We start from the raw sequence: 26,290 nt of genomic DNA, 5'->3' as shown, positions 1-26,290 counted from the left end.
GAAGAGGGAAAACTGAGAATTATATTTTAAACTAACTAAACCTGTGAACCAGCTCACCTTGATTTGAGAAGCGATGGTAACGTTTGTAGGTAAACAAGTAGTACCTCCACAGGCAGGCACTGCGTGTGATAGCTGCAGACCTGAGTACAGACAGTAGAAACTCCCAGTTGCTGGGCGTGGTGGGCTAGCTCTACCCCTCTCTGCAGCACAGGGTTGAAGATGTGTGTGTAGAGCTGCCACTGCACTATAGCATTGCCCCTCTGAGTTAGGTGGCACACATGGCCAGCTATCTGCTGACTAAGCTGCCAGTCCTCACCAAACACTAGCTCTTGGTAGGCCTCCAGAGCATTCCACTTCCACAGCATATCCTCAGTGCCCCCTCCACTTGGCAGAATACCCTGGGAGCGGTAACACAGGCTGGTAGAAATAGCTGAAGGTTCCCCGTGCTGCAATGTCTCCTCCAGGCCTGGCAGCTGGCTGCTATCCAGAGTGCAGATGTTACATGAGGCCAGCTTGGCTTTTTCTGAAGGCTGTCCCCCACCAAGCTGGTCTAAGATCAGTCTCCCCAGGACACTAAGAACATGAGACTGGTAACTACGCAGCCCTGGAGCTTTAAAGGCATCGAGTAAAGGTCCTACGACTGAACGGGGGTCCATACAACAGCAGATTCCAACAGCCTGCACCCCAGCCAATACCTGCAACACACCTGGCCCGCTGGGGGACAGGCGCTGTAGGAGCCGCAGGCACTGGTGGGCACAGGCAGCCAAGCAGCAGCAGCGCTCAGGATAACGTACTGCTTCACCCTCCATCTCTCCTCCGCCTTCTCCATCCTCTTCAAAGGGGTTGCGCCTAGCAGCTTGCTTGAAAGCAGAGACGGGCAAACCTGACAAGTCTCTGTGATGATGCAGGAAGTGGGAATATTCACAGCGACGATGGCGCCTTCGGGCACACACAGACTGATGCAGCTGCTCTGACTTTGCCTTCTTTACAGCACTGACAATCTTGAAGACCCCTGCAATGAGGCCTCGTAGCCTCTCTGAGGCTTCACCTCCAACTTTAGAATCTCTGGCTCTGCCAAGTCCCTCCAGTCGAAGCACTGTAGTCTCAAAGAGCTCCAGGCCACGGTGCTGAACAAACTCATGGATGAGCTCTAGAGCCTGACTAAAGAAAAAAGGGTTGGGAGTGGAAGCCTGCAGGCAACCCAGCAGCACTTGCAGTACTCCTTCTAAAAGTTCTGGAAGCAGTAGCGCTCTGTGGCGATAACGAGAGAATGAGAAGTCATCCTGTACTTCCTGTAGAGTCTTCTTGGGCCGAGGAGCAAAAGGGTTACTCTGTCTGTCCAAGCAGCTCCGGATTTTGAGAGTGGCTCGCAGCAGGTCTGTTAGACTACGTCTCAGGCTGTCTGGAAGGCTGTCATTCTGACTCACATCCACAGACATCAGGTGCAAGATGGTTCGTAGTAGCATTCTCTGAACTAGTGCAATTGGCTCCTCTGTCCAGCCTCCAGCAAGCTCCTCTGGTCCTGCTCCTCCTCCACCCCCTGGACCACAACAATCTCCAAATTCAGTAAGGATCTCTGTGAGAGTAGGCACAACGCTGACAGCCAGGCCAGGGTTGTGGTTGATGCTCATGTCAAATTTACACACTTTCTCCAACAAGGAAAGCAACACATGGCAGAGATCAAAAGGCGAGTTTTCCATTCGATTGAATATTGATATTGCAGCTGGGTCTGTTAGGGTTTCGCTGTCAGCCATCTGGGATCCAGGGGCTCTGGGATGTGGGTATGGGGCACTCATGGTTTCTGTGGTGGTGCCGGTGGACGTGAACTGCGAGGCGTCTGATCGATGATGCTGACAGCTTACCTGGATGGTGGAGCCATGTGATCTTCGGCTCCGTGCACTACCTGGGCCAGTTTTGTCTTCAGAGTTGGCTTCTGAATCTGAGGTAGAAACCTGAGACTTGCGAGCATCTTTCACAGAGTATCTCTGCGCTGTCCGCCGGGACCTCCGTGACTTCCAGGTACTGCTGGCAACACGGGATCTCTTCCCAGAGGTCTGCTCATCTGTTGCAGCCTTCAGCCCTGTTCTGAGAGGGATGGCCTTCACCTCCCGGTTCAGGAATACCTCCAGCAGGGACGGCAGGGTGAAATCTGTCAATACATAGAATACATATCTATCATACTTGTTCTAGGTGCATGCAAATCGCAAAAAAGTAAGAAAATCCCACAAAGTGAGAGTATTGTTTTTTTTGTTTTAATATTTAGACAAGCACTTGATCCTGGTGTCTACAGATAAAGGTGACATACTTAAACAAGACCAAAATAAACCTTTTCAACAAAAATATCAATAGATGTGAAATGCTTGTGTGGATAAAATATAGTAACCTTTCAAACTACTATGGCACCCTGTATAAGAAAAAAAAAATCTTATACAGGGTTTCCCCAGCAAATCTAAATGGAATGGAATAGAAAGTCTTTTTCTTTATGACCAAGCCATTCAACACCACCTCATTTTTTTTGTTTTTGTACCATTCCTTGGTTGATTTCTTTGAGTCCTTAGAAGCATTATCCTATTAAATGGTCCTACATTGTTTAGACATTCAGACTACAATCTGAGGACTCAGACTGCGCTTTGAGTGCTCAGATTAAGTAGAAAAGTGCCAGTCCTTTTACCATTTACAAATAGCTTACATCATCATCAACAAGTAAGCTTTGATAGTGAAAAATGAAAGTTAAAGCCCTGCCAACAAGCTGCCAAATCCCTGAGGCAGAGGAGCAACCTCAATCCGTACCATTTTCACCACCATGCTTCACAGTTTGAATGGGATTATTTTCATCAAAAGCTGTCTTTGGCCTGTGCTCTGCATCCTATCATTACTGTGACCACACAATATTCCAAAAGGTAAGCTCTTTGCCCATATGTTCACTGGCAAGCTGCAGCTTTAATGTTGTTTTTGGATAGAAAAGACTTGTATTGGCCCTGCACCCATGCAAGTTAAAATTGCTTTCTGATTGTAAATACATGCACTTTGTCACCGATAGTTGAAATAGTTACCTGCAGATCCCGAGATAAAATCTGGGAGGGTTCATTGGGCCTTTTATTATTCATTTCTTTTTACGCATCAAGTGATCTTGATCTGAACTTGCTGGAGCCAATCATTGTTATGTGTACTATGACTAAATGGTAAATGGTAAATGGCCTGTATTTATATAGCGCTTTACTAGTCCCTAAGGACCCCAAAGCGCTTTACATATCCAGTCATCCACCCATTCACACACACATTCACACACTGGTGATGGCAAGCTACATTGTAACCACAGCCACCCTGGGGCGCACTGACAGAGGCGAGGCTGCCTGACACTGGCGCCACCGGGCCCTCTGACCACCACCAGTAGGCAACGGGTGAAGTGTCTTGCCCAAGGACACAACGACCGAGGCTGTCCAAGCCGGGGCTCGAACCAGTAACCTTCCGATTACAAGGCGACCTCCCAACTCTTGAGCCACGATCACCCTGACTAACTCGTAGGTATCCCCTCAGGTTTTCTCTTAAAACCTGACTGCGACTGGAGTGATTATACCACAAACTCCCACAGAAAGGAAAAAACCCACCCTAGATCTCACAAACGCTGGATTCCATTTATGTGGATCTGATAGTGTTACATATGTACAGGTGTATTTTGTTGCAAGTGTCTGATATTTATTTACTGATTTAATATAGGCAAATGTTTAATGCAGTCAAGTTGTTACATTTTGGGTTTAAATACACTTGTATTAATTGGTATTGCTTCAAAGAGTACAAAATGTTATCTGTACAAATACCAAAAAGGCAACATTTTTCATGGGACTACCTATAGACAGCTGCTGAGTATACTTGTAGACGTATACTCAGCAGCTGTAAATGTCACATTTTAGTATTTGACATGTAATGTTAGACACCAGCCTGACAAATATTTATTTTTAAATATCAAAAATATTACTTCCTAAGTGTAATGCTCAGCTGCATCTCAGCAGCCGTACCTTGTTTGCTCAAACTCTCAGTAAGCAAGAATTAATTAAAGTAAAAATGTCTAGGGTGCATGTTAGAAAGGATCGGCAGCCCTGTACTAAATGCCAGTGTCATCTGGAGGTCACAGGACTCTGTAATCACTGCTCTTCTCCCGTTCTGTGGCTGCTTGTGCTTGCAATACTAACATCATTCACAATGTCGTAAATGGTTAAAATTGATTAATCCGTTGTGAAACAAGTACAGTAGAAAGTTTGTGTTGTGCAAGTACAGCCCTGAGATAAAAATAAGTAATTCAATAAGGACATTAGAGACGCAATTTAAAGTCAAAACCAATTTCAGTGTCTTCACATACAGTAGTGTGCAAAACTCTTGAGCTTCCCCCCAATTTTTATCGGTTTCCAAGGAGACAAAGTTTTGTAATTTTTTTTAAAGTGGTCTTGACCAGCAGTTCTCCAGAGTTTATGGGCTTTGTGGGCTGTATTTCAGTCAGTGGTGTTAGGGATCTTTTCAAAATAGATTTAATTATCAATGCAAAAACTATGGTAATGGCTTCATTTTTCAGCTTGAAAATGATCCCAAACACACTGCCAGAGCAGTAAAAGCATAAGCATGGATAGAAAAACACAGCTGAAGACTATTGGTCAAGGACCTCGACATTATTGAAGGAGTGTGGGATTGTCTTAACAGAGAACAGAATAAAAGGCAGCAAACATCCAAAGAAACTGGAGAACTATTCCTGAAGGCTACTTAAAGAAATTACAAAGAAGCTCAACTAAAGCTGTGCAAAAGAATAAAGGTGAAAACTTTTAATGTTCACTTATATATGTTATTTCCATGTGTGTCTGCACATGTTTCCTTAAATCCTTGCATTCATTTCCCCATTCGCCAATGAAAATATAAAGAAATGAACAATGGGTAAAGACTCTTGCATATTACTGATAAACCCACCAAACCTGATGCTGGAAGACTGCTTGATAGTCTTGATGCATGCTCAATCATCCAGGTAAGTAAATCCCAGAAAGCTGATTGTGTTCATCTGAATGTAGCACTTTCAGTGGGAGAAACGTTTCGTCATTCATTCAAGTGACTTCTTCGGTCTCTTTTCTCCCATAATCAACTTTTTGGGATTGCTTGATAGTAATAATTTTTTAAGAATAATGTAAACGCTAGAACACGAAACAGAGTAACTATAATGGTTAGCTAATTTTATACTTATGAATTGGACACATTTAAAGGAAACTTTTTAGGTAATGTTACATTACACGTCATGTGTGGGCACTGACCTGGGGCTTTTTCCTCCTGCACAGGAATCTTCCAGACCAATGGGAGTAAAGACAGCAGCAGAGTGAGCAGTTCCTCGCGACAGGTCAGCTCCTGAAAGGGCAGCAAAGCACACTGAGTTTACCTAGAAAGCCTCTCTTTGCTTTTCCCTGTGGTCACACTCCAATGTCACACCAAGACACACCCACCACACTTGGTTTGCACTACTTTCAACAGTTAGAATGAATAGATTATTGCCAGACACAATAATCTGCCTTGCATCTAAATGTAACAAACTTAAAAAACTTCCTTCAGCTGGAAATAACGCATTTATTTTTTTTATAAGCACTTTTATTGAATTAGTTATTTAATCTCCAATGCAAGTGCGTCGAGGAGCAATGTAGCAGCTACATGACAGACTTACTTCTGAGACCTCGGGGAGCTCATGTCTATCCAGGGGATTCCTCCTCCAGGTGTTAATTAAAAATGATAAACCTACTCTTTCATGTGTGAATTAAACAGCTTTCTGATTTAGCAAAAACATACAGGATGTTTAGTTTATAGCGCACGCCGACTTAGACTGCATTAAAAAAAGAAAAAGTGCAATCCATTTCATTCCAGGATCATTTTGAGCATTTCAAAGTATTATATTCAGCTACTACTTTTTACAAATATGCATCTCCATTTATTGCAAAAGGTACATTTTGGATAATGAAGGGAGAAAATAAGCTGTTCTTCTCTTAACGATTCATAATAGAAGAGTATGAACACAACACCAAACACCTTTGCTGTGGAAATGCCCAAAGGAGAGTAATAATAGCATCCTTGGCAGAGGATGAAGTCCCACTCCTTCTGTGTTTCTAATTGGTGCTTCTCTTAGGTTTTTTCTGGTCCAGGGGTAAGTGAACATTATAGCCACAACTGTTTTCAGTTCTTTTTTGTCTCAAGTGTACTTGTTATTGAAATGTGAATACAGGGTAAGAGATATGGCCAACGTGCCTATTTGCCTTGGCTCAAAACATCGGTGCTCCAGCGCAACCTTTGATGGTTCTGTTCTTTAGGACATCTCCAATGGGTGTGTCAACGTTAACTGTTTGCAGACAGAAATGACTCACACCGACATTCAGTAAGTAAATGCAAGTCACATATCCAGTAGTATCTTCACTAGATATTCTGTTAGTATTACTCTGGAATTTTTCAAATACTTTTACTACCATTTATTGATGACTTCTGTAATACATTTTTTTCTAGCTGTAGTATATGTAGTAATCATTTGAAAGGTAAACCATTAAGGTGAAATCAAAGAGCCGACACAAGCCTGACGCTTAACACATCAACACACAACCTTAATTTAAAAGGGAACAAAAAATAATTTAATAAAACCCTCAAATCAATAGGATGTTACATGGTTGACTACAGGACTCCTGTTCTGCTAATGTAAAGACTAATAACACTTCTACTGTTAAAGAGAATTTTACAGAGTAGATCTGAATCATCTAAACCAACAGAGTGAAGGTGACACAGTCTGGGAGGACATAACAACTGTGTGGAATAAACACTACTCAAAATACATTTTCTCACACACTAGGTCTATGATTTAAAACCTGATTTGTTCGAAAAGTTTAAGTTCTTCATAATGTGTCTCTGAAGGCTTTATTCCACTTGGGATGCTGCTGATGCACACAGCTGCACATGGATGCTTTACACTGAAGGCTTGGACAAAAATAGAAAATTTACTTCAAATTAGCTAAAAGATATGAATAACATGAGGCAGTGGGGACACTGACAAACAGTTCTTTTTTTTTCAAGAAAACACTTGATATAGACAGGTCATTTTTCCCGAAATCTTTTTCTCACACAAACTATCAAGGGGAAGCGCTCCAGCAGTCATGTGAAAGCTGCAAAAACCAACCATAAATAAACAAATAAACACATGAAAAATCTCCTAAACTCTTTCTTGACACAAAAAACACTCACAGACCAAATCAATATATAAGAAACACACAGTGCGCTCCAGTGTGAGCTCCAAGGTGAAGTTGAAGACTGGTACACAAGTGTGTAGGCAGAAAAAACCCTGCACTCTGTCATAGCCTGGTGCCAGTTAACAGAGGAAACAAAAACTGTGTCTAAAAGAGGCACATCCTATTTAACAGGAGCACCACAAAAAAGGCCTCAACTTACCCTCATAGACAGTGGGTAGGAAACTTTGGCCTTCATTTATTTCTATGTACTAATATTGTTCAGACCACATCACAAAGAATTTTCCGAGGAATTGTCTTTTATGATCTATTATAAAAATGCACACACACAGTCTAGCTATCTTTGTGAGGACCAAAATCTGCATTCTACTATACTTACCATCACTTGTGAGGACACACAAACGGGTCCTCACAAATTTGATGGTATTTAAAGGCATTTTGAGGCTCAAAATGTGGTTTTAGTGTCAGGGTTACAATTAGGTTATGTTTAGGTTCAGGGTTAGGCATTCATTTTTAATGGTTAGGGTAAGCAGCTAGGGAAAGCATGATGTCAATCAAGGTCCTCACTAAGATAGCTGAATGGGCTTGTGTGTGTGTGTGTGTGTGCGTGTGCGTGCGTGTGCGTGTGTGTGCGTGTGTGTGTGTGCGTGTGCGTGCGCATTTTTAAGTGCAACTCATATATTCTATAAAGACTTGCATCAATAATTTGCATATAGCAGAAGCAGAAAGACCGTCTCTCAGCAATCATTCATGTCATCAACAGCATGTGGGCATCGCCAGTTTCCTCTTATGATAAAACCGTCTTGTAAGTTGTGCAAACACCAGAAGCAGATGTATTGTAGGAGCCTAAATTGCCTTTGAACAAACAGAAAATACTGGCTCTGTGGTAGTAAAAGAATTGGCTATAATGCCTGGAAGTCCCCTAATGTGAATAAAGGTTCTAGAAGCATAGAAAAGCAGTCAATTCAATCCAGCGTTATTTATATATCACCACATCACAACAGTAGTCACCTCCAGGCACTTAAAAAAAAAAGCATAGAGAAAGTTACTGACAACCATCAAACTCCAGGAAATTTTCAAATATACAGCATGCTCAACTAAATCCCATCTTGTTCACTCTTAAAATGTTATTGCGTCTTATAAATGCATAATGGTCATTAAATATCTCCATTCTCTCATTTCTGTCATGTGCTTTAACTATATTGCATCTCTCTACTGCAAAGTCTATCTGCAGTTTCTCCTTGATCAAGAGATTAGACTTGCTGCAAGAGGCGGCAAGTGAAGAGAAATTTGAATCTGATACGCTGGTGTTGGCAAAGCTGCATAAATGATAAATGTTTGTGGGTTCTCTGTAACTACAGCACAGAAAGGTTAACTTTTTGGGGAATTAAATACATAATGGATTTTTTTTTCTATAATCAAAGTCAGGATGGGTGCACTTGACTTCTCCTTACCTGGTCAATGATCGAGTCCAGGGTACTGAGCAGCAGGAAGCCTCGTCCCCTGACCAGGTACTCGCCCAGAGCCACCATGTGACTTTCCTCCTCATCTTCCTCCCGTGCCTCCGATCTCTGGGCTACCGCACTGCAGAGCTGATGCACATCAGTCAAGAACTCCCGTGCCAGTGTGTTACTGGCCCCACTCATGTCTGAGCTACAACAGAAGACAAACACATCAAAACACTCATAAATATTTCGGATTGTAGCATTATAATACTGAAAAACTCTGGTTTCCTTCTTCACAAGCATTAGTGGACAAACAGTAAAAATACACCTTGCTATTAGTGTGTTTGTAACTTAACTCGCTCAGACGAACGATAGTAAATTTCTCTCAAGTAAAAGAAAACACATGAATCACGTGAATATCCGATTTTAGCAAAAGCACTCACTTACGTCTAAAAAAGGACAAAAAACACTCCAAAAACAAACAAACAAATAATCCTTTTGCCATAATATGTTGAGATGGCTGTGAAGCTCTAACTAATGAGACAAAACAAGGATGTAATCACATTAGTTCAGCCTTTGTTTTGTAAAACTGCATTCCCTTTACAATCCACTGGTGACGTCAGATCTACGACACAAAACCATGGGATGAATGAAAAACCGCCAAACCCAACCCCCCTGAAACAGCCAGACTATACAAGGCATTGTATAAATGAGCAAAACAAATGAATGCTCCAATTACGCTCATTATGATCAAACATGAAACTGTTGATTCGTACTGATACCAAATCAAACAGGAAACTGTGCTTATTCTACTAAGAAAGCCATTTAGAGCGGCTCCAGGCTTGTATGTGCATGCCTGCCGCAACCACGTGCAGCATAAGCTGTAAACCACACACCTCCTTCAATCACCGTTTCAGAACAATTTCTGTAACACAGCACAACGCGAATTCAAGACACGGCCTCAGGACTGAGACATGATTAATTCCATCAGACAGATCCAATAACTCAGTGTTCACACTTGGATGTTTACATTTCACCTCTAATCCAAACCTGCGTACAATACAATAATCTACACACAGGAGGGCTTGGTTAATAAAATCTTCAACATGTACTTAATTTAAAAGAATAAAAAACACCCATTTCTGACACAAACCTCTGCAACACGCACAGTCCTTCTTATCTTACCAAATGTTACTGGGCCAAATAGTTTCCTTCCAGTCATCTTTTGTGTGCTGAAAGCTTGACTGCAGCTCTGCTGGCTGTATCTGCACACCATCTCACATGACTACTGACTGAATTTTCTGTTCTGCAGCACAAATTCCATTAAATTGGAATTTCAAATGGAAGCTTTCCAGATTCGCAGCAGATCAGCGTATCACATGAAAGCATGTGATGTCACATGGCGATGGGAGTGGCCCTCTGAGCTGATCAGCCTCCAGTGCCCCATACGAGACCTCAACCATCATTCATTGTAACTGCCTTTGTATCCTCCACTACAACAGCTGAGAGGTTTTCTTTAATGCACACAGAGCCCTGCAGAGGATACGCAGAGAAGGTGCCATAAGGGAAACTTTACACACAAAAAAAAAAAGATATTTCTCAAACTTTTTGCTGCTTTCATCTTTACAAATTAACCTTGCACGGTGATGAATTTGAAATGCAAATTTTAATTACATTTTTCCCCAACTATTTCTAATTATACTTTTCCAATCAGTAAACACCATTTCCGTAAGATATTAAGTGTAAAAAACATGTTTATTTTTTAATTTATTGCAGTTCCAATATTGGTTCTAATTAAGGCCATGAGGTTTACACAATAAATAAATATTAAAAAACAAAAAAATAGCACTGTCGGAAAGAGGAGTGGGCTGCAGATATTCACTGCCGGCTAGACTCAGAAAAAGATAAGGTCACAAGAAGAAAGTAGATGAAGTGAACTGGCTAAAGAAAATAGAAAAGAGAGCGGCACATTTTAGAAAATCCAGCTGCAACACCTGGTTTTGTGAGCCAGGTCTAAAATTTTGCCTTTGTATAGATCTGCCTCTGCTTACAGAAGCTTTCTAACTGTCTCTGAGGACGCTTAACCTTTCCCAAGAAGCCTTCGCTACATTTGAGGTTGCCCACATTGAGCTGCTTTTATTTTCCCATCCTTTAATTTTCAAACGCTTTCAATAACTTGTAAACAAGTTGGGATTTCAACCTGAAATTCTAGAGACTTCCAGAAGTCTGATGTAATAAAGTGAATTGTGCTTCACTAATAGGTGGCACCACAACCTGAAAGCATTTTTATCTCATAACTGGCTGCATGAATTTGCATGTAATTTGGCTTGCATAATGCAGTTGCAACAAATCTAAATTTTTATAAATCTCAAATTGAAGCTTTGGTACATGACTAAATATATCAGCTCGTTGACTAAATTTGCTGAATTTGCCAAAAATTGTTTCACAGTTACCTAATTCAAGCCACTCAATTTGCCAAACAACCTTTGGATCTCACATTTTTCAAACACGTCTTACTGTAATTAGTAGTGTGTGTACACAGCATTTTTCATTTCCCTTAATATTTTAACAAAGTTCAAAGCACAGAATATTTTTTAAAAGAAGTAGATAAATTGGTGTACAGTGTTTCAGAAAAATACTACACCACCACCCAGTGTAAGGTTTACGCCACAGTTCCCCTAAATTAAAAGGTACAGTACTGGTAAAACAGTAGTGACAATATCATTTTGTTATGTTTCTGGTGATGTATTACTATTAATTACTGTTTTTAATCCTTGAATTTTCATATTGACTGTTTAAAACAAAACAAAACAAAACAAATTTGGGATGTTTGATAGAGGTGGGAATCACCATACATCCCACGATACGATATTATCACAATACTTAATGCATGATACGATATTATTGCAATTTTTAAAAAATATTTTGCGATATTCAGATTCTGTACATAAAGGTAAACTTTATCAATATTCATTTTGTCTAATATCAAAGTCTCACACTCAGTCTCTCATTTCAGTCAGTTTTATTGTTGACAAACTGAACGGTTTGTATTACAGTCTAGTCCAACTTAACTGAGTGCAACCATCTGGTACAATTATAGCTATTCTGAACTATGCAATTTATGAAAACTATGCAGCCCCTTCAGCAACTGAAGAATTTGAAAGTAAATTAAAACAAAATATAATTTTATATTACATAAAAAAAGCTTTAAACTTAAAATAAAACATGTCTTAAATTAAAATAAGTAAACTGTCATGTTTATTGCTGCCAAAAAAAAAAGTTAAACACATTTGGACAGTGAAGGAATGTCAGGATTCTTGCTCAGAAAAAGGATCAACATGCTCTGAAGTCAGAGCACAAAAACCTTTTTTGTAACAAAATATCGATTTCTGCTGTCCCTGTATCGATACATTATTAGCAAACAAAATATCACGATACTACACAGTATCGATTCCCCACCCCTAATGTTTGATTAAGACACCAAATTACATCTCTGAACAGAACATTTTCTTTTACTGGCTGAATTTTATGCTTGATTAATTTCTGAGAAATCCAGTGCCCGACTCAAATTTGGGTATAAAAATGTGAATTTGCTTTATTATTTGCCTAATAAACAATGTAAATTTGAAGCTTTAAACAAGTGTTTGGCAGGTTGCTAAAATATTTCTTTTTTATGACAGTTGGTCTAACAAATTCTTGAAAAAACTGCATGCACCATTTTCTTCCACTGTTATTAGAGATCAAAAATGCTAACAGCTCAAAATCATCACCATGATCAATGTGACAGCTCTGCAAATACACCATCAGTTTACAGCCACCATGTTTAAGAGAGTTTAGCGACAGCTCAGAAAGTTCTTTGTCGTCAATATCGGATCCAATTCACCCGCTTTGTCCTGCTACCACGAGACCTTAAATCGAAATTCAGTACTTCAAAACGATTTCCATGAAAGCTTCCCACTCCAGATGTCAAATTTTAGGTTTACCCCCAGGCCAAAAACTGTGACGTTCTTCACTCAAACCCAGTTATCATTACAGTGGATGCTTTGTTCAGCTTTGTCATTTGAGTCATGCATTGGATAATATTCAAATACAGCTCCCCTCATCTATGAATAAAAACCTCAGTGTCATTGAAAGGATTCCTGTGTGGCATGCACTGTTAACAGACTGTCAGCACTGTTTATCTCCTGCATCTGTAGTTCTGGTTCTACTACAAACAACATGAGATTAGATAATTAATGCAAATTTAATGCAAAAAAAAAGTGTAATGAATTTAAATCTGTCAATTAAGACTTAAGTGAGTTTTCATGGCTGCTTGTAAACAACAACCGGGACAGTGGACTCCGGGCTTATATGTTTGACACAGATTTACACAGAAAACAACAGAAGTCAGTACATCCAGAGTAGTATTACACACTTCATTACTCTATTGTCCAGTTTTCTGGATTTTTAATGGCACATTAAATCCTCTTCGGTGAGGAGGGTCTAAGCATTGCACAGATTTTTGAACAGATGCCCCGCTATCTTTAAGGCACTGTTTTTTTGTGAGGGTTGTTTTGCGCGATCGTTCTCGTTTGTATTCTCCATAGGCATTCTACTGGATCAGGTAAGATAGTAAGGTCTTCCATTTTTATCTTGTTTAGAAGCTCTGTGATTTTATCATTGTTATCATTGTGTTCCCTTTTCAGAAGACTAGGAGTCACCTTGTCATCCAGCACCACAGGCATTCGTGGTGTCGTCTCAACAGCACTTAGTGATGTGGCCACTTCACTAACAGGAGTATGCTAGCCTGTCTAAAACATGCTGGACTCCTTCTGACTGAACAAATAATTTTTGGTAATAGTACCGAAGCGCTTCCTGAAATTCAACCTGATTCAATTTAACGTGGACAAAAAAAAAAAAGAGCACCACATTTTAATCAGAGTACAGCATGAAGTCAATTAATCTTCTGGGATATTGATCTGATCAGTTCAGTAGTAGACAAGGTTGTTAATCAGTTTCTACTTTGGTGTTAATCAAATTAACAACAGGTGCACTAGAGGGGCAACAGTGAGACAAGCACCAAAACAGGAATAGTTTTACACGTGGAAGACACGGACATTTTTCACTGTTTTTTTCACTAGGTTTGCATTTGGCTAGGGTCAGAGTCACTACTGGTAGCACGAGGGGATACAGGGACCCTACAGAGTTGCACAGGTAGTTCAACTCCTCCAGGAAGGCGGGGACATGCGCCATTGCTAGGAGGTTTCCTGTCTCTCCCAGCACAGTCTCAAGAACATGGAGGAGATTCCAGGAAACAGACAGTTAGTCAAGGAGAGCTGGAAATTGCTGTAAAAGGTCCTTAACTAATCAGCAGGACCGATATCTGCTCCTTTGTTCAAAGAAGAACAAGATGAGCACTGCCAGAGCTACAAATGACTCACTGGGGATGGTCTGAGGGCGTGATGTCCTCTAGAGGGCCCTGTGCTCACTGCCTGTCACCGTGGAGCAGATTAGCATTTGCTGTAGAAAACCAGAATTGGCAGGTCCACCACTGGAGCCCTGTGCTTTTCACAGATGAGAACAGGTGCACGACCAGTTTGGTGGTTACCCAGTCCATATCAATATAGATATCCAGCATGATTTCTTTTTGAGATCTAATGTGTTTTTAAAAGAGCTCCTTTAATTTTTTTTTAAGCAGGGTAGAAATCAGGGAACTCCAATGCACTCTAGTTTAGTAAATTAGTTTTAATAGAAGTTGAAATGTTTTCATTGACCTAAAGGAGCACCTATATATCTTAGGTTAACCACGCAGCTAGAATACATTCATTTCTTGACCATTATCAATACAGACTGACACTGTAATCTTGTCTGTCTGATCATTATCTAAGTCACAGAAATCCAGACCATCACCGATACTCCTGTGACATCTCTTTTTCATATTTAGACCGTGAACATTGTCACTGTGATTGGAGGATTAGCGGTACTATGGTCACTAATCTTCCTGTATCATTTCAGAACTTTGTAAAGGCTTACAGTCAAATTTTTCAATTCCTCTCTCAGTTCTAGTTTTGCAACAAAAAAAAAAGAAACAACACTTCTACTCATGTTTGCTCAAACAATTTCAAGTAAAAGGAGTTTATTTCAAAATGCAATCCAAGTGTTTTCCTTGAATTTCTTTTTTAAACTATATGTATACTGGATGTTGCCTCTTCAAATAATCCCGACAAACATGCTTTTTTTTTTTTTTTTTTTTTTTTTTATTATTAAAGGTTTGGCACAACTCTTTGTTCACATGTAAGCATGTAGGCAGTATAGGTATTACTTTAATCTGTGATCATGCTCCTCTAACAATATTACTTATAAACGTGTAAGCGTCTGATGGTTTAAAACAAACCACAGTAACAGCACACAAGTAAAAATCTACAACCTAGTCCAATGTAAGAAGCTCTACAGCATGAGGTCTTGTTTCTACAACATCTGTTAGCCAACTGCTTCATTTTCACATAAAAAAAGCTCTGTTAATTAAGCAAATTAGTGTTCAGTAATTGATCTCACAGAGCAAAACATCAAAACGCCTCAAGCTCGTCTTTACACAAGGACATTATTTTTGGTATTTTAACAATGATTTTTCAGCTGAAGGAACATGTGGATTGCAAATGCTAATGCATCCACTTAATTCTAGGCAGACTGCGTGTGTGTGTGTGTGTGTGTGTGTGTGTGTGTGTGTGTGTGTGTGTGTGTGTGAGAGAGACCGACTTACCCACACTCAACAGAATACAAACAAGTGGTACTCGAGGTTCCTAAAGTCCCACAATTTTCCTCATCAGTATGTAAATCTATGCAGTAAGGTACTCCAAACGCTAATGCACCATGATTACATAATTCCTCAAACCTCTACTATAGAGGCAGGACATAAAAGGATATAAATGTGTCATTTCTGCCGTTCTTTTGCCAAAACAGAGAAAAAGAGGACTAAAATAACTGCACTTCCTGCATGTTTGCACTGCATCCAATCTACGACACACTGGTTCCATTGTATTATTGTAGGGACTTTATGTTAAAATATAAAGCGCCTTGTGGTGACCGCTGTTGTGATTGGGCGCTATATTAATAAAACTGAACTGAATTGAATATATACATTAAGTTGCATGTGGCCTTGTTTATTCTCTTAAATTTGATTGTTTGATTTTGACAACATAGTTTGAGACACAACTATAGTGATTGTATTATTAGCCTACAATAATGCTAATAAATATGTCTTTATGATTCCACTGTTGCACCAGATTTTCGAAAGCTCATTTCATACATAGGCTTTATCCCGGCAAAGTGACACAAATGTCTTATAATGAGGTGTTAAGACACTGACAGAGTGATGAGACCTTACCAGAATTTCAGTGCATCTTTGCTGCTGTGCTTGCAGTGGTGCTGCACGTAGTGGAAGAGACAAAGGAAATTCTCCAGACTCTGAAGGCTGACCTGATAACACACACAGAGACACACAAATGAGACACAAGAGTAGCAACATAAATTAAACCCAGGTTATTATGTACATGTGCTAAAACAAAGAGGACCTGAAAGCATTTTCTTTTAAAGTGACAGCTACTGTAACATTTTTAGGTTTTACAATCATTCGAAATGGTAGCAGAGTCCATTCAATAGTGATGTAAAAGCCTCCAATGTCATTATGTGAGCGTATTGCTCCAATATAGATTTTTCAGGTCAGATAAAGTGCTGGGAGCCAGTATATTTTCTCTCTCCTCTCTAACCTCCTACTATAAAAGCACCGATTTAAAACACATTCAAAGAGAAAAATAAGTTACCAAAATTACAGGTCCTGTAGTTATAATATTTCTGATGCCATTTTGATGAAAATAACCACATTTTCTTTTAGCATCTTTCTAATATAATCTTTGCCCCAACTCCATAAACTTATTAGTAGAGCTGGGCGATATGAGATTTTTTCATATCACGATATGTTTTTTTCATTTCAGGCGATAACGATATCTATCACGATATAAGCCAAATAACTATATTTGTAAGATTTAATTGTGCCGTTGCTCACAAGTAAAATGTGAAATAATCAGCAGCTTGTTTTTATTTAAATATTTATTTCCCATAATAAGTTCAACAGGGTAGATGTACTTAACTCATTCACTGCCATTGATGTCTATAGCCGTCAATTGCAGTGAATGAGTCAATGGGTTTAACTCATTCACTGCCAATGGCTGGCAGTGAATGAGTTAAGGAACATGAGACTTTTTCAGATAAATAAAGGCAAATATTGCAAACTACACAAAAGGCAGCCGCTAAAGCGTTTAAGTTTCAAAATAGAACAAACAAAACAGACTAAATTGTCAATTCCACTTAGAAACAAAATATTAATTCTAAAAATAAATCTTAGTTTGTTTTACAGAAGAACAGACAAAACTGACTAACTTTTGTCAATATCAAATAAACTGAGAACTAAAAGGAAATTCTCAATCGCTCCTTGTTGTATAGCTGAGCTTTTCAAACAGTTTTAACAGTTACTTTAGTCTGACAAAAGCCGAATGACGAATTAGCGCTTCCAGTCAGAGACTGAGGCTACGTCCACACGTACACGGGTATCTTTGAAAACGGAGATTTTCCGTTTTCGTTTTAAAAAATAATCCCGTCCACACATAAAGGCAGAAATGAAGGAAAACGCTGCTATGAACATGCCAAAGCAGCAGGTGGCGCTAGATTCCTAACCGTGCAGAAATGTTGGCCAATCAGAAGTCTAGAAGCCTCGGTGGGAAAAAGTAAACAAAGCTGGGGCATAGAAGCAGAACCGAGTCGTATGTGTGGAGGGACAGTAACTGTGTGTATATGTAAGCATTTAAACACTGCAGAGAGTAGAATTAACAGTATTGTAGAAATTAATTTCACCGAAACAATAACGTGGCGCACAGTGTGACGCATGCACCAGTTTATTGTATTTCCAGACTTGCTTTCGGCACAATTTACAGTGCACGCTACTCTGTTTTTTGTCAGACTTGAAATAGCCGAAATACCTTCACACTACGGAACTTCTATGGCTCTTCCGTTCGACAATCTCTCCGGCGTTGGAACCATCATCTGTTTTCTCTTCGGTCACGCTCGGTTGATTTTTCTAGTCGGCACACTCATTTCCTCCATTACGCGCTGGCTCCATTACCCGCTGGCTGCTTGGCTGCTTCCCAAACAAACACACGTGCGGCTTGGCACTTGTGCTGTACGTAACAAGTCACGCGACGTGATGCTGCGGCTGTGATTGGTTCGGCTCTGCGCTACTTAATTTGGATTGGCTGACCTTTTTTTTTTTTTTTTTTTTTTTTTTTTTTTTGAGGACAAGAGCGGCGAGGTCTATCGCGATAGCTTAATTTCTCTATCGAGTCAAAGTTATATCGCGATACATATCGTTATCGTTCTATCGCCCAGCTCTACTTAGCAAAGTGAAAAATTAACACTTTGAACAAAAGGTCTGCCCTACTGGAGAGCACTATGAAAGTTCACAATTAACAATATTAGCAATAAAAGTAGTAAGCTTAATAGTACTGAGGCATCTATCAGTGTAGGGAAACAAAGACCATATAATGATGAATCTGTTTTGTCACAGTGCAGCGGTCAGAGCCTGACCGCCAAGCACAAATCTGTCATTAGAGCTGGAAGGCAACAGGAACTTTCTTACCGGTAAGACATGCCATCTGACCACTTTTAACTGCATTACTTTTCTAGGATAGTGTGTTAATACCTTGCCAACAGACGGGTGAACCACTAAGCCAGCATACTGCTGTCTCCTATGCTACACAGGAGCTAGCTTTACGCCTCCGCTAATCTGATACCGCTGACTGGATTCATTCAGGCAACACTGATCCCTGACTGATGCGGCTGCCCCGAGTGTCTGGGTCACAAAGCCAAAGAACAGACACCACATACTACATTACACAACAAGATCTACAAGCTTAGGGTGATCCCTACACTGCTTTTTGGAAGGTATGGTTATTAAATGACAATCCCCACAGCTGGTCCATTAAAAATAATATAAAGATGCATTTAAATCCTTCAAATAAAAGATAAATCACATGCATGGAATATATCAACATAGACCTGAAGGAAAAACCGCGCATTTTGGAAAGAAAAAGCAGAAAATAAGCACACTTGTTTTTGATTTGTCTTCATTTTTGTCACGAGCCCAGTATTAGCCCTTAAATCCCCCAACCCCATCAAAACAACGATAGTTTGAAAAGATCTTTATCTTTGGATAAAAGATTATGTCAAGCACCTTGAACAGATTCATTGCAAAACAGTCTTTTATCATTACACAACTTACAGTACGACATGACAAAACAATAAAGCCAAGTGATGTAAAGCATCACTTTAACAAGTAAACTTGGCGACAGTTAGAGTGAAAGTGTGATTTTCTCACACGCTATGATTGAAACACAACGGGGGAAAAGTTTCACATCGGTTATTCAGGTGCTGAAGTTCTATTACACCTCAGCTTTTGACGCCAAGCATCACGTTTAGCACAAGGACTGAGGCTATTTTCTGGCATCACTGCTCTGCTACCCTACATTTAGGCGAGAAGTCAACTTCCTTCCTGTGTCATAACTGTCAAAAGGAGGTTATTTACTCTGTTAGCTTATGTATGGTATGAAACAGATTTTACATGTGTGTCATATGGTCAAAAGCATGTAGACATTTAAGGCAGGTGTCTTACACTGTGAGGTACCAGATGATGAAGGTGCAAAGTTGACCACACTCACCAGGGTCAGGGAGGGTCAGGGAGGGTGATACTTCAACACCTGAGGCAACAACCCACCTAAGCACTGATGTGATGGGTGGATGGGGGAGGGGTCACTGCACATCAGGGGGCTGGACAACATCATACAGAGCAGACGGGAAAGGGAAGAAAAAGAAATGCATGGAGCATGAGAGAGACAGGAAAGGACAAGGGGGGGAAAAAACATGAGAGTGGACAAGAGCGTAAAGGTGAAAGAAATAAATGCAGCAACAGATGAGAGCAAAGATAAACAGAGGAGGTGACTGGCAGGAGATCAAAGCTTCAAGCTCGCAAAAACTGTTATTAGTTTGATAAATAAGCCCTGAAGCAATGCTGGAGCTGTGCACGCCGTCTATTAAATTAATCTTCCAAAATGAGGATCTAAAATGACTGTGTTTGTCCTCGTGTTATCTTGAGTACCTGTGTTCTGGTTGTATTCCTCATATGGGAAAGGGAAACTGAATGGTTCGAGATAACATTTCCCAGCAAAGGTTTGTTTTTTCCTCCGAGGCTCTAATCCAATATTACAATGCACTCAGCACCAAGCAGCCAGCGTGATTTGATAATGGAGAGACTGCCAATAGCGATTAATGCAGCTTAGAAGGGAAATCAGCAGTTCACAAAGCTCACTGAACACATCTCTGTAAACAAAAGGAAAGTTCTGACCTTTCCTCTGCACCGACTTCTTTATTCGCTCATTTGTCATGTAGACGTGGGCAGGCTATCCAGGTCGGTTGACACTTGCCGCTACAGATTTCCATTACTATCGCTTATTTAAGGTGTTACTTTCTGTTTTATAGCTTGCGACAGTAGAATACATTAACATAATTTAACCACAGGTAACTTTGGTTATGTCGACCTTTCCTTTCATCTTCTCTCGTGGACTGCCACTGCACACGTGTAAGATTAATTTGCTTAAAGTAACACACATTTAAGTAAAAATAACAGATTCAAATCAGACTTCCCTTCTCTACTACATGGGAGGTATACATGATTCCAGCTGAGACTCTGACTTTCCATAATTGCTTTGATACAGTTGCTGTGACTTGTGTCTTTATCCAATTGGTGATCATGGGAGACCTAGTCATGGGAGTGTGATGGGTGAGTCACCCATGCTTGTACAGACTTTTCCTCTCAAGCTCTGCTTGGATAATTGGGCAGTCTACAACTTGGCAGAGGCGCGGAAAGCGATGTGATCCTGTCCTCATGAGAGAGGACGTGTAGCGTTAGTTATGCAATCTTGTTTGTTTTTTTTAGTTTGAGATCTCAGCTGATTTAATTTGACATTTGGGTGATGAGCATCATGAGAAGCCCCTAACGTTACATATTTCCGCTATGAGTCAGAGAGCAGAATCCTTTCACACAAGATCATAAATAACATAATAAAATGCTCCCCCAACCCCGTCCAATAAGACACAGGCAAAATATCAGGTAGCCACAATTTAAAAAAAGGTAGCATGTTGGTGTTTTTGCTACTCTCAGATCTTCGCTGTCACAAACAGTGACCTTTGTTTGAGCATAGCCACTGTGCAGGAAATGAAAATCTGTTACTGTCTGCTTCATTGTTTTCATGACAGGGAAATAGCACGCAAGCTGGTGTTAAGTCAAAATTACAAACCAAGCAACCTGCTCTGGCCTTTCTCTTCCCCTGTGGCCTGAGACACTGTGTTTTTTGAGGAGGAATCTGACTTAATAACAAGCCACCGGGTGGAAAAAGCTGAGGCATAGCAATGGCTGGGATCTGACTCAACCCCAAACCAGAGAGATGAATAATTCATCCATTCAGCCAGTGGTTTGGAACAGCCCCGGAGACCAGAGCGAGCAGGAGTCAGGCTGAAGCTAAAGGGCAGAACAATGAAAGCAGATGTGAAACAAGTGTATGGTCAGTCAGCAAGCCCAACAAAGCAACTTCACTAAAATTGCGATGATAAACAATGCCAACAGCAGCCTGTCAAAGTGTGATGATCACAAGACAGCACGATCAGATCCGGCATGATCTGTAGCACTTGAATTAAAATTCAGTGGTGAATCACTAAACAGTGAAGTATCGGCAAATCACTGAGGATCAAATGATTTATCTACTGTGTTGACAGATGTTAGACATGAGTAATCCTAAAACTTCTATTGTTTATTCAGCACTGAAGGACAGAAATGGTGCACTGGAAAAAGCATTTTGTTAGATAAACTTGTTCAACTGCTCATTAAAGTAAATCCTCCAATCACGTCATCAGCTCAGTGAATTCAGGCATGCAGACGTGGTGAAGATGAGCTGCTGGAGATTAAACTGGGCATCAGAATGGGGAAGAAAGGAGATTTCAGTTACTTTGATCACAACATGAGTGTCTGTGCTAGACATGCCCATTTAAATATTTCAGAAACTGCTGAGCTACCGAGATTTTACCACACAACCACAAAAACAGAAAATATCCAGTGAGCAGGAATTCTCTTTGCAAAAAATGCCTCGTTGATTCCCGAAGTCAGAGGAAAACTCCCAGACTGCTTTGAGCTGACAGAAAGGCAACAGTTACTCAAATAACCATTCCTTACAACTGAAGTATGCAGAAGAGCATCTCTTAATGCACAGCACATCAAATCTAGCTGCAGACGGGCTAAAACAGCAGAAGACCACACTGCCATTCCTGTCAGCTAAGAATGGGAAACTGAGGTTATAAAATCCCACAGACTCATCAAAATTTGAAAAACAGTGTCCCAGCTGATGAGTGTCGATTTCTGCTTTTGCATGGTAGTGTTAAAATTTGGCATAAACAGAGCACAAATCCATCCTGTCTTGTATCGACAGCTACATGTGGTCAGTCCATTAGTGTCAACTAGCCATCTTTTAAACACCGCAGTGTTGCTGCTGATCTTTTTCACCACAGTTTACCCATCTTCTGATGGCTGTTTCCAGAAGGATAACGTGCCATGTCACAAAGCTCAAATCACCTAAAACTGGTTTCTTCACAATAGGTTCTTTGAAGTCAAATGGCCTCCATAGTGGAACGGGAGATTTGCATCATGCATGTGCAAACCTACAGCAGCTACGTGATGCCACCACGTTGATATGGACTTAAATCTCAGCAAGTTACACAAAAAATAAAGGTAGTTCTGAAGGTAAAAAGACATCCAATTCAGTATTAACAAGGCATAACAAATAAAGGGCCTATGAAAAAGTAAAATCAAGTTTTTAGGCGTTTCTCTAAATGTAATATTACTGTTACCGGTCTGTTTTGATGGGCTTGCAAAAAAGCTCTGGGGTGTCCTACTTCCATCAGTGACGCTGAAGATGCGTCTACATCTTGACTGAAGTCCACCTCTGCCTAATAAATTAATTCACTGGACCTCAGTGATCTGATTTATTTGTGGGATAAGTCTAAAACAAGAAAAAAGAAAAGACCTTGAAGTGGTCTCTAAATGCATTACATCTTATTGGTCCACGTGATTCTGACACATTAGGTATGACAGGACAACCTCCGAGAAGCTCCCCCACCACCCGAGGTTAGGAATTACTAACACTGAAAGCATAAAGATCGAGAACTCTCCAGCATAAACTTAGTGGTTGTCATTTTTCAGTTACTCACATAAATTTCAAAATCACTAATCTAAATTATGGTAAGAAAGAACTGAACATTCGTTTCTGACTACTATGAAGATGAATGAGATACACCGATAAGAACTTACATTGCACAAATAGATACACACAGTTCAAAAATTACCACCAAATATTCTTTAGTGAATAACTTAGGGTTAAACTAAATATAGCATTGCAGATATATGCCTTATAGACCATTTAGTGTACTTCACCCTAAAATGAAAAGAAAACACTATAATTGGGCAACCGTGGCTCAGGGGGTTGGGAATCGCATCTGTAACCGGAAGGTCGCCGGTTCGATCTCTCGGCTCTCTGTCCTGGTCGTTGTGTCCTTGGGCAAGACACTTTACCCTACTGCCTACTGGTGTTGACCAGAGGGGCCGATGGCGCGATATGGCAGCCTCGCTTCTGTCAGTCTGCCCCAGGGCAGCTGTGGCTACACCTGTAGCTGCCTCCACCAGTGCATGATTGTGAGAGTGAATGAATAGTGGTATTGTAAAGCGCTTTGGGTGCCTTGAAAAGCGCTATATAAATCCAATCCATTATTATTAATTAATTATTTTTCCATTTTTACTGCTACAATTACATTTCCTGTACTGCTATGAGTTCAATCGTTTGCAAGACAAACAGCACAGCATAAGGTCTCAGTTAATACAATCACAGAAATAACATTGACAGCACAGCCTTTAACCAAAATATTCTAAAAATACGAGGATGGCACAGTTTTTTCCCCTCACTGTTCAGTCCTGACAAGCCAAATAACAAACACTGGGGATGAAAGTAAAGCAGCACTGCCATCTTTACTCTCCTTTTAGTATTCACCACATTTTTGCCTCATGCTTTGCTCGACAAGTTTAATCTTCTTTAGACAAGGATTCAGTGCTTTACCACAGCATGAATGAGATGCACAGAACAGAACTCGGAGAAGTAATAACAAGTGATGTGGGTGGAATGTGTGGCTGTCCTTATTTAAAACAAATAATTAATAAAAACAATTAAAACAAAACAAACATACCATTTTATCAGCTTTAAACAAAAGTATCTGCTGTCACATATTAATTGACACCTCACAGACAGTGTAATTAACACTACAGCCCATAATTTGTAAACTGCCAAAACCATAACTCACAAGATGTGTTCATCCACCGTGCAGGAAAAGACTGGTTATCCACATTTATGCAAAAAAGCTAAAGCCAAGCGGACCTTACATGAATTCAAGACCAACTGGTTCAGTTAATGGAATTTTAAGTAGTTCAGGAGTCATACAGAGCAAGCAAAGAGATCACTTAGCTGAACCCCCTTTGTGCCAAAAAGCAAGAAAAAGAGAAGTGCTACAAACACCTCACTTTGGTGTTTTGAAACATCCTGTTAGCTCATAATGAAACTTAACTATCAACAGGCAACCTGTTTTCTTGCCTGGCTCCTCGCCAGGCAGCCATTCTGCTAAATGGACTCTGCTCATCAAGATTCAGAGAGACTGGACTGAATGAAAAGTATCCTTTCGGATCCTTCGAAATATCCTCTTTGTAGCAGATCACACTAATTCAGTAGCTTTGGCTCCATTAGAATGAATGCATAGAAAAGCTTAATGTCAGTAATCCTGTTATACTGAAGCTATGATACATGCGCACACCCTTGGTAAATACCACCAATTCAGCACAAGAAGTGGCTGTGGTTATGCCATATTGCTGTCATCTAAATGGTAATATAATGTGCAAACTAGGAGAAACTAAGTGACAAGGGGCAAAAAGAGGCAGCAGTATCAATCCAAACGTTCTACTCTAACCAGTTTTGATTTTTTTTTAGTAACTGCCTATCTCAGCTGTCATAGGGTTTGAGATGGGGTGCACCCTGGACAGGTCACAGTCCCACTGTGAGGCTAAATCCTACAAAGAAGCAAGATATTTGTTGAGTGCATAACTCTGAGACACTAAAAGCTAACACCCACATTAAGAACGCTCAAGTTACCAGTGATAAGTATGCAAATTTCAGTGGCCACATCTAAGGTCTGACAAAGTCGTCCTTGTGGCATTTAAAATAAATAAATAAATAAATAAATAAATAAATAAATAATATAAATCATAGAGAAATTGTATGTCTTTTTTCTTTGCAGCTTCATAAAAATCTGTGATTACGTGGAGCATAAACAAACTCGCACTGTCTGCTTTCTCAGAAGAGAGTGACGATCGAGCCACAAGAGGAAACAGAAAGAGGAACACATCGGTCAGGGTTAGCCCACCCAGCACTTATGTTAATGACCACGGTGATTGCGCTGTGAACAAATGATGGAAATACAGGGTGTGAAATTAGTCCTGAAACACCTTAAGAAGAAAAGCAGAGAGAGGCATGAATAAAAGATGATAAAAGTGAGGAGCTGCTGCAACACCGGTATATTTCACACCTTTTTTTGTGCTCTCTTATTGATTGCAGCAGGAGAAGCTGTGTTTTCCCTCCCCTCTTCTCTAGAAGGTGTGATCACAGAAATGGATGCAGAGCAGCACAACAGAGGCTTGCTTCTGTCAACGGTTGGACATTTCCCATGATCGCTTTGTTGTGTTTACCTGTAGACTGACTGCCATGAACAGAAGATGTCACTTTGGGTGAAAAGGATGGAAAGTAGACGCTCTTGCACTGACGGGGTTGGCGGAATGAGCTGCATCTGTGTGCTGCAGGCTCAATCAGGAGGGCAAGCTACAGGATCATAACACAGGACAGGACAGCTGTGCTCACCTAACCATCTCTCTACACACAGACTTGCATGGCACTTCGATCACTGGGAAGCTGACAGGTGGAGGAGCGCACACAGTTGTCCCATGAGATTCGTCACAAGTGACAAAAGTTACCAGTAATAGAAAGGCTGAGCCTGCCTGGCACACTCCAAGTGTTGCAACAACTGAGAAAAAGCCAGCACCATTCCTCCTGCTGATATCCTAATGCAGACTAATGTGATTAACAAAGCAATGAAGCATTCTACACCAGCAAAGACATGATGACTATGGAGGAAGGAAGTCATTATTTCCAAGAGAGAATAAACCCTCAAGGCTTTCTAAACACTAATTAGCTTTAAAAATGATAGTAGGTCTGTCTTTAAAAGGACAAATCACACATGATTAATCAAAAGTAATGGGGTACATTATGAGTGAGTGTGCCTCTGTGTGCGCGCGAGTGTGTACTCTTAGATCCGCAGTCTGAACCTAATCCAAGTCTCGTGATCTGGATGCCGTTCATTCCCTGACAGAAAGAGGGGGAT

The 26,290-nt window shown here is 40.4% G+C and overlaps 1 protein-coding gene across 3 annotated transcripts in view; it reads right to left on the bottom strand.

The window, feature by feature from the left end:
• lyst (lysosomal trafficking regulator) overlaps positions 1-26,290 on the bottom strand; it is a 60,441-nt gene that overhangs the window by 31,950 nt on the left and 2,201 nt on the right. For all 3 annotated transcript variants that reach the window (XM_080287896.1, XM_080287897.1, XM_026191138.2), the window contains exons 3-6: positions 16,053-16,144; positions 8,699-8,897; positions 5,289-5,379; positions 58-2,149 (exon numbers count right to left, since the gene is read on the bottom strand). In XM_080287896.1, coding sequence (XP_080144022.1) covers positions 58-2,149; positions 5,289-5,379; positions 8,699-8,897; positions 16,053-16,144 — 2,474 coding nt within the window. The remainder of the gene's footprint in view (positions 1-57; positions 2,150-5,288; positions 5,380-8,698; positions 8,898-16,052; positions 16,145-26,290) is intronic.

The sequence above is a fragment of the Astatotilapia calliptera genome, chromosome 13, assembly GCF_964374335.1.
Source record: "Astatotilapia calliptera chromosome 13, fAstCal68.1, whole genome shotgun sequence".
NCBI lineage: Eukaryota > Metazoa > Chordata > Actinopteri > Cichliformes > Cichlidae > Astatotilapia > Astatotilapia calliptera.
Note: the sequence above shows the minus strand (reverse complement) of the source record. Positions and strands in the feature narration are given on the sequence as shown.